The 12353-nt window shown below is 41.3% G+C and overlaps 2 protein-coding genes across 2 annotated transcripts in view; one reads left to right on the top strand and one right to left on the bottom strand.

The window, feature by feature from the left end:
* Positions 1-2893: 2893 nt before the first annotated feature.
* On the bottom strand, positions 2894-11904 carry LOC131882610 (uncharacterized). Its single transcript, XM_059229804.1, has 8 exons — positions 11892-11904; positions 11455-11582; positions 10818-11135; positions 8975-9072; positions 8719-8864; positions 8320-8413; positions 6999-7182; positions 2894-3171 (listed from the first exon to the last, which is right to left on the bottom strand). Coding segments are annotated over exons 3-8 (636 nt in total). The 5' UTR covers positions 10819-11135; positions 11455-11582; positions 11892-11904; the 3' UTR covers positions 2894-3058.
* Positions 7153-12353, top strand: part of LOC131881546 (uncharacterized) — a gene marked incomplete at its 3' end in the record, with an annotated part of 23512 nt that continues 18311 nt past the window's right edge. Inside the window, exon 1 of the mRNA XM_059228432.1 lies at positions 7153-7288. The remainder of the gene's footprint in view (positions 7289-12353) is intronic.

Below are 12353 nucleotides of genomic sequence, written 5' to 3' on the forward strand. Positions count from 1 at the left end.
ATTCGTATTCATCAGGGACCCAACAAAAACCAGTTTGGGCCGTCCTTTCCGAGGACCTTATCAGGTTCTAGACCGGAATGCGAAATACTATCGCCTTGATATCGACGGCAAGGTTGACAACGTCTCCATTGACAGATTGAAGCCCGCCACAGGTCCGCTCATGGATGATGCCCGCGTCCCCTCTCACATCACTATCCGGCGAAGACACGTGTATCCCCCTCTCCGACTAGATTATTGAGCCCCTGTTTCCTATTTTCGTTATATTTTTGTTTCCATGTTCCATTTCTGTTCCAAAAATCTTGGGGGGAGTTGGTTGTGTGGCGGCTCTATGAGAATCAACTCTAGAAAAGCTAGAGTCTAGAGAGAAAATAAACAACCAGTCTTGTAAGAAGCTCCAAACAAGTATCCCACACATCAAAGAACGGTTAAAGCGTTCTACTGGGTTCGATTGATGATGATAGGGTAAGATGAAGTAAGGTCTCGTCCCCACTAAAGACAAGAAATCCACAAACTCCTTTGATTCCTTGTCCAAACCCCGATCCAGAACAATTTGTTGTGGAACCCCGAATCGAGATAGCATGTCTTCTTTCATCCATTCCACCTCAACTTCTCGACACTTGTCGCAATCTGGGCTACTGCAGCCCGCGACAAGCAATCGGCATCATCATTGGCCACCCCTGGTATATGTTCCACGTCACACTCCAGCTCAGCCAACCTCAACGCCCATCTCCCGAACTTACCTCTGCAATCTTTCTTGCTCTGGAGCCAGGCCAACGGCCTATGATCGGTTTGCAACAGAAACTTGTTTCCCAGCTAGAAATGTCGCCAGCGATCAACGGCAAAAACGATGGCCAAGGCTTCTTGCTCCATGACTGGGTATCACTTTTCTACTTCTGAGAATTTCTTGGATGCATATTCAATTACCACTCGGCCATTCTCTTCATTTTGAAGCAGTAATGTCCCCACACCGAACAAACTAGCATCCGTTTTGACAATGAATGCTTTCTTTACGTCGGGCATTCGTCTATTTGGGTCATTGGCTAACGCCCCTATTAGTGTTTTGAATGCGTCGACTTGGTCGCTTCCCCACTTGAATGAGACACTTTCTTTGAGAAGTTCATACAACGGTTGCGCCACAACTGCAAAATTGTTCACCAAGTTTCGGCAATAACCCGCCATCCCAAGAAACCATCGCAACTCTTTGACATCCTTGGGAGTTGGTAGTTCCGTAATAGCTTCAACTTTCCTCTTCATTGGTCTCACGGGAAACGGACTCCGAGAAAAATGTACACTTTTCACCAGCAAAGACCTTGCGCATCGCCTGGTAAAACGTTGCAGGTACTGCCGCCAATCCGAAAGACATCCGAGTAAATTCTAACAATTCTCCCCTGAATTGGAACGCAGTTTTAGGTATATCTTTCTCCGACATGCTGAATTGGTAATACCCCTGGTTACAATCCAGGGTCGAGTAAATCTTGGCACACCGCAATTCTTCAATCGATTCGTCCACCCGAGACATGGGGAACGCATCTTTGTTCGCAATTGCGTTCAACTTACAATACTCCATGGCAATTCGCACACCGCCAACACTTTTCTTCACTAGTACCGTAGGGAAACTCCACTCACTTTTGTTCGTCCTCAAAATTCCATCCTTCTTCATTTGTTCAATGATTGAACTTGCCTTATCCATGAGATGGACTGGCGTTTGATGACTTGGTGCAGAAATTGGATTTGCAGATCCCGTTTCTATCTTATTGCTGGACCATCGTGCAATGCCCCAGTCCATAGAAAACTTCAGGGAATTCATTCCGCTTTCAGGTGTTCAACTTCTTTTGAACACCTGATCCGTTATGTATTCAATATCCTCGACCAAATCCGCCGCTTCTACGACCTCTACTGTATGTGACCGTCTTGTCCAGGACTGGCCAAATAGGCCAAATCACCTAGGTCATTTGAGGTACCTCAAATGACTTACTAATGGAAATCCTCTAATGCTTATTTGTCCACCACGGGCACCAACGTGCGCATCATGTTGAACCAAAAAGTCCATGCCCAGCATCACATTGGTGACGGCACCAACAAAGAATTCATGTTCTGCCTCCCAATCATCGACCTTCACGTGACAGAGCAGTTTCCTTGGTTTATCCTAGGAGTTTTTATTTTTTTCAGGATTTTGCCACTTGTAACAACAAGTAAGATTATATCTACGCATCAAAACTTATATAAAAGCGACTAGTTCCTCATTGAGTTATTCTGAATGTCTTTGCATAATAATACCATGCAAATTTGACTAGAAAATGTGTATATATTGAATTTTCCAAGTATTGATCTTCAGTTTTGAAACTTCATCGTTGCAAAAGGTTGCGTGATGGCATCTCTAAGAGAAAAATAGATGAACTGCGGTCACAAAAGTCTGTCCCAAATCTAAACCCATGGCGGTGCCTTTTTATTTTTGCGGCATATAAAGAAAATACATAGAGCTATGCACTTGCAAAAAATTGAGAACATCCGGACTGGGGGTTTGCCAAGGTCAAAGAGCAAATGAGGTCATCATTACACGCTGAATCTTAATCGGTGCATTTATTCATTACAATTCAATGGAAAGTCTATTGCTCAAGGAGTACTTTTGCTTCACAATTCAACTCAAGTGGATCACTAACGCCGAAGTTATGACTCAACAAACACCGATAGTCAAGTGGTTTGGCCAAAAATGACCATGGCTGTAAAATGGGCCATATTGATCCCATAGGCTGACATTTTAGATGTGAGCCTTATTCAAACTAGACATTGAACGTGTGAAATTTCATGAGATTCTGAGACCAATTGCCGAGAGAGTGTGTCCGCTTGACGTGGAATGCCCCGGAGGATCTTGCAGGCCCTATTTCAAGTACGCAAAATGGGAGAGTTCAATAATGATAGATACTATTTTGGCAACACATAAATTTTCATTCAAAATCGCAATATGATAAGTAGTAGCAAGTGAATATAGTCTATGAAAACTGGTGACAGTTATAATGTTTTTCTAAACGTGACGTGCTAATCTTCTTCTTTGCCTCCATCAACATCCGTTCGAATTTTGAGAATACACCAACCGAAACCCCAAAATCCCCAATTCTGCTTCTGTCTCAAAACTATCACTCCGGAAGCGAACGTTGAATGGTTGGCGCTTGGCTGGAATGCAGAAAAACAAGAAATTATGAAATAAATAGATTTTCAAAAATGAGTTGGACTACGGCTTGATATAGATAGTTATTGGCTGATCTCAACGAAACCGAGTTTTTTAGTACAATTTCTCATAATAGGTGTTAGGTATGTAAACACTTGTCGGACTTTTACAACGCAACCCCTTTGGATTTTTTTTTCACTCTACTTGTTAAGTCTCTCCAATTACTTCCAAGGAATCTGAAGAAGATAGCAACTTTATCTCTCAAGAACTTTTCTGAGCCAAATTATTTGATAATAAATATTTGACTTCAAAGGGTAACAATACCTGGCATGTCTGTTCCTTGACCAAGCTTCAATTTGGGTTAAACATGGCATGCGGCAGGAAAGAATTAAACTTAAAGTGTTCTGACGCATGAGGGTAACTTTTGAAACTAGGATATCAAAGGGAAATACTTCAGTTTTGATGGGTTGATTTATCGCTACCGTGCCCTGAAGGGCAATACAAGAGAAACCATTGCAAGCAGGTTTGAGAAATAATCAAAGATCATTTTTTTCTACCTTGGCAGAAAATGGCAGAAAATCAAAGCAGGTAACGGCAAAACATACAGACCTTTATCTGTTCTCAAGTGCCGCATGCAGACTTCCTTTCTATCAACAATGCAGTGCGTTTAGACATTGCTTGCCTGCTCTACTGGCAGTGAAGCCGACTATAAAGTACCTTTCCTGTGGTATGTGCCCGCTGACAAGGCGTTAGAAAAGTAACATTTTATTTCCAGGTCATTACCGGTTCCTACTTAGCAAGAACGTTGTGTGTTCTTCAGGTTTCGACATGAACGGCTGATTTAGCTAAGCAAAGAGGATGATGGTGATGATGATGATGATGCCCCAATCTCCATCAGTGGGGCCATGGTCAAGTCTTGAAACATGGCTTTTGAAATACTCACCTTGGTTGCACCTTGATTTGATGTTGTTCCAATTGATTTTTGGGGGGTTTGTCGTAACTTTGAAATATTTCAGCTTTAGCTCTTTTGTTTTTTGGGCGGCCTCTAGAGGCTGGCACAAGGGTTTACTCAATTAAAACATTCTCTGCTTGAAAAGACTCTGGAAGCCATTGCCATGATGATCTTTGGATGATGTTTCTTCACCCGATTGATTTGCACAACCAGATTTTCCTCCATAACGAATCTAGTCTACTTGTTGCCTTGCTTGGCACTCACTCACTTCTCACTCAATCGTCTTGAGTTCACTGAAGTGCACCATATGTTTCTCGACACTGGATATCGGACGACCGACCACTGAACCCTGGACTTTGTTCATCGCATCATCGGGTACGCAAATAGATCTCTATGATTTCTAATCCCCGCTTGAGTCTGATCCCAGAGTGACATAAAGTTGTCTTCCATGAGCAGCCTCTGCCAACTTTTTCGAAGATGATTGACCCTGCTCCGACGTGCTTGTTGCGTGCCGCTGACTCTGGTCGAAGAGAAAGAGTTTGTATCCAAACAACTCAAATTTCCCTTGATAGCGATAACTTATCGCTTCTTCATGGTCTTATGTTTGACCCTTCAATCACTCAATATTTACTTTCACTTTGCCTTATGTCTCAAGCAATCAGAGTTGAAAATTCGCTTAACGCAGAATTCAATCAGGCTGGGGCTAGCTCGTGCAAAATCGATGCTAAAAATGTTAGTTTTGATGTAGATATATTTTCGGGAGGATAGAATAGACGTGTTGATACCCCTTTATTACGCCTTACGAACTTGCATGAGCATTTTCGAATAACTTGTTAAGAGGGGAAAAAGGCGGGAAACACGAACATGTAAAATATATATCTCGGAACCCACAAACAGGAGTGTCGATGGTAGATTCGAGTTTTGACAAAAGATGCTAATTGGAATTCGAAAATGCTAGAATAATGCTACATTTACAAAAAAAGAAGAAATTCTTCATGGTGGTCTTAAAGGATTTCAGTTTGAAAATCCAACCATATTTGGCCCTTTTTGACATATGCGTTCATGCAATTTTGGCGCTGAGGGTGCTTTTGTTCACAAAATAATGAACTAAGGAATCACAGTAAAAATAATGCATTAGTGTTTATGATATTCTCACTCAAAAATGCAGCAAATTTTGTAACTCTGAGCTTGAAGGGGACAACGAAAAGTGAAAAAGTTTTATTTGAGCAAAAGATGAACTTTTTGGGTTTTGAACAAAGTTTTTTTTTACATACAATCGAAAATTGTTCTTATCGTCAAAAATGTTCTTCTTGGGTGGGATTAGATCATTTGCTTTTGTTACGCGCTTCAGACTTCAAAGTGAACATTAGCAAGAGCTGCAAAAAGTATCTCTATCCATAATCAAGTGCCCACCAGCGACAGCTGAGACGAAAACAAGCGATCGCAGCGCTTTTGATCGATCTATGTAAGAAGTTATCTATGCGTTGAATGCGCAACCCAGAAAAAGAAGAGAAAACAGAGGTTCCGTGAGCCGTGAATTAACATAATACAAAATCCTTAAACAGACCAGTTGTGCCAACTTGTCAAGTCAAGAGCAACGCGAAAAAACAACATGTTTGACGTCCCTACCTTGCCTCGCCGAAACCGATGCCAGCAAACAAACGATATTAAAAGAGCTTGTCTAAACGTCACCATATCAAATCTGTGTAAACCTGTCTAAGAAGAGGTTACAATCTTGCCGATCATGAACAGGGTTGCCATAAGGCTAATCTATTTTCAGTCAAAATGCCTAATGATACCACTGGCAATTGCATGTCTGACCGATTGCGATATCATTCCAATATCAATGACCAGTTGGGCATTCCTTTTGGCTACTACTTAAACATTCGTGAAGCATTTCAAGCACCGCCGGCCATTTTGGACCACCTTCCGCCATTTTCCACCGTTTTTGCTTTCTTTCATTTTTTACCATTTCAGATATGACATGGTGAAAATGGCAGAAATGTCGGTTTTGCCATCGTCAATTGCAAGATGTTGATTTCCAGGATTTTATGTGTATTATTTTGAATGGATAAGTGCTGATTGGTGTTTTTTTGTGTATGAATTTGAATGGATATGTGTTGATTGGTCGTAAACAATCCATTGGTATGTGGGCAGGCAGAGCAAATAGCGCTTATATTCAACCATGAACAAGTCAGTTAATGTTGGAAAAATGTGTAAAAGAAATTGTAAAATTATTGACTGGTTGTTATAGATGCAAAGGAAAGAAATTAAAGGTCACCTTAGCTCTTTCTGACACCGGTTCAGCCCGTTCAAAGACTTGTTTGACCTTAATCCTCATGGTTTCATCAAGAGAACACTCATTTCTATATTGTGAATGATATAATTTTAGCCTAAACGCGATGGTTAGCCTTTTTGATTATTGGTTGCTAAACAATGTTTGAGAATGCAAGTGATCGCAGTGTTGAGGTCAGAACGAAAGCTATGAGTACGTGTGCTTATGGCCAGCCAGAGCCCGAGGAAAACGATCGATCCTTTCGTTGTCGATCACCGAACCGTGATAAAATGGAGAATCCGAAATGCTGCTGCCAATTGTACGTTTAATTGGAAATGTGAATTGGTAAGCCAAGATCCCAAGACAGCCTGATTTTTGTTTGAAAAACGCAAATGTAGGTTGCTAACATTTACGTACATCACATATAACATTTTACGATCATCAATCGTTTGTGTCGAGCATGTGCTCGCTCACATCGTGCTATCTGTGATACGTATATATAGCTAGGAATTCTTAGTAATAAATCAGTCAACTACCATCTCTAAACTCATTTAGATGGTGGACCATGGGTCCGCCATACGTTCAAACGAGACTCAACTACTTACTGCAAAGTGTCTTGGTCATGTCAGCTGCGTTTGCATCCACGGATACCAAACCCGCACCGTTCCCACAAACTGAATCTCCGACAAGAGTACTCGGGGCCACACTTTTCCTCAGTCCAGGGATGACAATACAATCGAAGCCCATTTCCGGTAACCCCACAGGAGTGTACCCACAGCATTTGGTGTCCTGAAAAGTGTTATGTGGCCGTGGGCATGTGAGACGGTGTTTGAATGATGCTAAGTGCGGAAAGATGGCGGCATGTATAGGCGAATGGAAGTGAATCATGGATTAGGTAATGACGGATTTCGATTTATAAAGTGTGAATAAAATATCGACGAATGACTAGGACACGACAAACAGAATGAAAATGCCTAGGATATTTGGCTGCCCCCAAACGGATGGCCGTCATCTGATCGCTCGATTGATTTTAAACCAGTGCTGCAATAAATCAAAACTTTGTTTCTGGAACTAGAACCTAAATTACCTCCAAAAAGGTTTGTGACAAGCTTGTAAGACTATTTCTAGAACTTATGGCAAACAAAATCATTAAAACTGTATTGCTTGATTATCTGTTTAGTTTTCGCTTTCTTTGCTTTAAATGCAGACTAACTAAGACCAAGGATCTTTGGGGTAAGGTAAAAGCTAATGATGGTTGGCAATAGCCCAATTTGTTTACTGAGACTCTCCCATGCAAGGGTATCATTGGTTCAACCCTAATACTCTCCCTTAAATTGCAATTGATTAATACATGGGCGGTATCGGCACAATTCCAGTACGGAACTACCCTCCAACTCTCTATTGGTCCACCCAAACATGACTCTATGATCAAACTCATGAGTTAAATAGCCTATCCTTACAATGAGGGCTTTTATTAGTGATGGAAGTGATAACGGAGAGGGAATATCAAGGACATGAACATAAGGTGGGGAAATTAGTCATTAAATGGCATGCCCAAGGAAAGTTCACTTATGTGACTGCATTTGAAGGATGTATTGAACCGGAACTATATCGCTGTATATTATGTTTATTCACATATAGGCATGTCTTGCAATCACTTTCTTCCCTGTGGAACAACTGCCTAGCCGTTAAGACTGGGGTTTTAATAGATCAAATTGCCAAGCCTTGTTAGGCTCTTGCTGTATTTGTCGCAAATTCCCTTTTGGATTGCCAAACCAGAGGCGCGATTTCCCGGAGTTGGGTTCAGACCGTTATTTAATCCATTCGCTGCTTCATTCAGCAGATTTGTATTCTGGTTAACATCCGTAAACTATTTCTGAGTTATGAGCTTCTAAAAGTGGGCCTCTTTGTGAAAAAGAAACTTACCATGAAAATGAGACCGACCTCTTCAAGTCCATTGACAGAGACATCAATAACATCTATGGCGGTGTAACATATCTTGCAATTTCCGCGCTCCCGTCTAAAAGCAAATACAAACAAATATGCAATCAGTCGCAGGATTCTTTTGAATCCAAAATTGACAGTCTTCATTTTCTACAAAATAATTTAGTAGTTTTTAAGACATGCGGGTTAGGGTATGAACATGATTGCGATAATGTCGTAGAATTATAAGACTTCAAGCTTCACTAACTTTGACCTTCTCTAAATGTTCATTGACATCCTCAGAAGGAGGGCTATTTTCCCGTTTGTACACACGGCATAACACTAGGCAAGGATGACGGAATACATGGATGTGGAGGCTCCTTGCGAAATAGGACTTTTTACCTGATGCATATGTTTTGGTTTTGCTCAGCCAGATGACGACCATTTCCAAAGTTGTAAGTCTGGATTACGTCGGTTGTAGAGCCGAAAAAGTATTGCGTGCATCCTTCTGGAGCAAGGTTTTTGAAATCGCAACTGTATTGGGTAACCTGAAAAATTACCGAATTAATTTATCTTATTAGGACTCGAAATAAAAGCTGATTGATATTATTACGGCTGTGTGAAAATGGTTGCACAATTTGAACTTGAGTTTTCGTACCTTAACACTCCATTGTCGATTAGCCAGACCGGTCCCGACGCCTTGATTTCCAAGAACGAATCTCAAATCATTACAAGCCTCCGAGGCATCAACATACACTATAAAGGAATGAATAGTACTCGTCTCAAGAGGAGCATAATAAAATGATTTCAATGGAACTTCAATGGCCATGTGTAAAACGTTTTCAGTTTGAGTCAACGGCGAACTGTCTATGACCATGATCAAAATGTACCAAGCAAAATCAATGATATTGGAGATGGACTTGAGTGTTACTCAACCCAAGTAGAAACAGAAAGAAAATACTTGTACTTTGTCCATTGAATTTTGTATTTATTAGGCTTGATCATCGTAAAACTGTGCCGTTATTGGCGGTTGCTAAAACCTGCGGGGTGATATTGTCCAATCTGTCCCAATTCCGGTTTGCCGGCAATGTTCCAAGCACGTTTAGAGCACGGTTACCCAAGTAGTTCAGCATAAAGAGCAAGTCATTGAGGGGCTAGAGAGTCTTGAGTCAGTCGATGAAGTCTATTTTGGCTTTGCCAAGGCCTTTGACAAGGTAGATCATGGCCTTTTAGTTAGCAGGCTCTATGAGATTGGGAACCAGGGCAAGGTTCTCAATTGGTTAAGAAGTTTCATTTGTGGTAGAAATCAATTGGTTAAGACGAAGGGTTCGTTTAGTGACATAAATGATGTCAAGTCGGGGTTTCCTCATGGATCCATTTCAGATCTTCTCCTTTTCAACATATCTGTTGCTCTCCTCTGAAGCTCACACGTAAAGTCAACAGCTCTTCCTATGCTCATAATGCAAAATTGGTTTGTACTTGGAAGGGTCAAGATTCCAGTAGTCTAATAGAGGTCCGAGGACATGTCTACTTTTGGGTTGCTAAGAGTACTATACCACTGAATGGAATGAAATTCCGCTCAATGGCATTTGGGTCGACGCCATGACAGTGATGATGATGAAACACTCTGCTCATACGAGATAATGGAAGCAAGAATATCGAACACGTATAGCCCACAGAGGATTTAGGTAGTTATCGCTGGAAAAATGTCCATTGGCTTGACTGGAATTTGGTCGAACAAAAAATGACCACTGAAAAGCCGAGCGGAGATCAGCAATTTTTGTTTTCCTCAAAGAATTCACCAAAATCATGTTGTGACGTCATTAGAGTCCTCCTGTCCAATACAAGGATCCATTTTGAAGTCGAATCACCACCTGATCATTGGACATCGGAGTAAATATCACAGATATGGGCAGATAGGGCTTGAAATTCCCTTCGGTGAACAAACTTCAAAGAGTTGGCAAACATGGTTGCATGGAAAAATTGAAATTTCCGGACAATATTGAAAGGTTGTGCTCAAATAATGCCTGAAGCACTTGACAATGTGGAGGTAAATTCACTCCAGATCGGCCAAGCTTAATGAATGCACATCCAAAACCTCATTATTGATTAGGTAGTCTTTCTTTTTATGTTATTACAAATTCAGGTGATGAAATGCAAGCTCAAACAAGAGAAATAATTATTCCTCTTTTCATGTTTCTCGGCAAAGAGCAATGAAGCAGAAGCTGAAGTATAATGTTGGGGTGAAACATGGGAAGCCTGTTTGAAGTTACTTGTCTAACAGTAGTTGATTTCCTTGTTGGGATGGCAGATAGAAAGGCCGGTCATAGATTTCTAGACACTGGATGTCGGACGACCGACCACTCGGCTGGTAAAACAGTACAATGGATGGTCTCCTGGGAATTGATTACAAACCGGTTTATTGTACTGTTTAACCAACCGAGTGGTCGGTCGTCCGACATCCAGCGTCTAGAAATCTATGGGTTGGTGCAAGTACTCACTATGTTGGCCACTATTCGTGCCACAAATCGCAGGTGGTGCGCATCCAGATGGGCTGGACACGGAGAAGGAATCCGTCAAACATGCGCCGGCCAGATTGCTTTTTGAGCCAGCCGTGGCAGGTTGTCCAAATGCGGTCTTAAATAGCGAGTCAACAGAAGTTGATGGGCCTGATATAACGAATTGATCAAAATCAAGCCTTAGCTGGCATATGTTGTCACTGCAAGGGCATATTGTGGCCACGCATGAACCTGCTTCGTTGCCCGACGATTCAAAATAAGTGCAATTCTCCGATCGAGTTCCTCCACATGTGACAGTAACTAGAATGAGAAGAAAGCGTTAGATATACAATTAACATCTTTGAAGACAAGAGTTAATGCCGCTTTGGGGGGATTGGCCGCCCATTAAACACTAATCAATGTGCTGAAATGCAGATGATTATTTGGATCACCCCATCAAGTTCCAAGGAGCTGTATTATTATGTTGGATATCGCAGGGGCTTATTCAATGCTTCTGTCAAGATTGTGGACCCATGTTTGGATAGGTTAAGTTGATTATTAATCAACAGATTAAAACAAAACCTACGCGGTTCATTGAAAGTTACAGGACAATAAATACCAAATTGGGATTATACTTTACATGAGCAACAGACTCCATAGCCTTGGGCACAAGTTCCTGCTCCGCTTCCGCCTTTAGAGGTGCATTCCTCTGGTGTATAACAAGTTCCGTTTTTGCCCGCATTTCCAATACACGGATCGTTGGGAAAACTAAAATAGATAAGTAAAATACTCATGCCATGAGGCATCAGTTCATTGTAACATGATCAAAAATGTATCAAAGCACGGTTTATAAGGTAAAGGTAGGTACACTCTAGAGCTAATTGCACTGCATCATATCGTTTAAGAGCCTATTTACAAAAATATGTTCAAACTATTACGATACTAAACCGACATCACAAAAGTGTGGGTGTCGTTCGATAGCATTCAACCAATAAAGAACTTGACCCTTACTTAATTCCTCTTGGATATAAGTACGTAAATTGCCAAGTCTCTGCAAGGAACTGAAATACTACTTACGTGATGATTTGGAACAGGGATACTAAAAAAGAAAGGGTCAGAGTCAGAAAACGCCAGTATTGTAGAACTAGCTAACACTTTCAAAGAGATGTAGCCGGAGTATGGTATGCAAATTTGTTAACAGCCAACACAAATCACAAACGAGAGGCCAATTTATCTAAATCGAAGGAGTGAATCTTGGATCGAGAAACAATGGTACCATACGACATAAGTCGGATCTTTTGTCGATCTAACATTCACTCCTTGACTTTAGAATACTGGGCTCAGTACTAGTGCGAGTCCTTACATGTATGAACATTTTCCTGGATTCGAGTTTGGCAAAAGACTTGAGTTCGGCCAAGGACTTGAGGGCTTTGCTGGACACAAGTTCACCCAAAACCCCATGTTTTGTTAAGCTTACTGCGATGTTTGGAACATCAGTTTGTCACAAACTATGAAGATTTGACGAATTTCAAGCTTGTT

Source organism: Tigriopus californicus, chromosome 6 (assembly GCF_007210705.1).
Source record: "Tigriopus californicus strain San Diego chromosome 6, Tcal_SD_v2.1, whole genome shotgun sequence".
In the NCBI taxonomy this organism is placed as follows: domain Eukaryota; kingdom Metazoa; phylum Arthropoda; class Copepoda; order Harpacticoida; family Harpacticidae; genus Tigriopus; species Tigriopus californicus.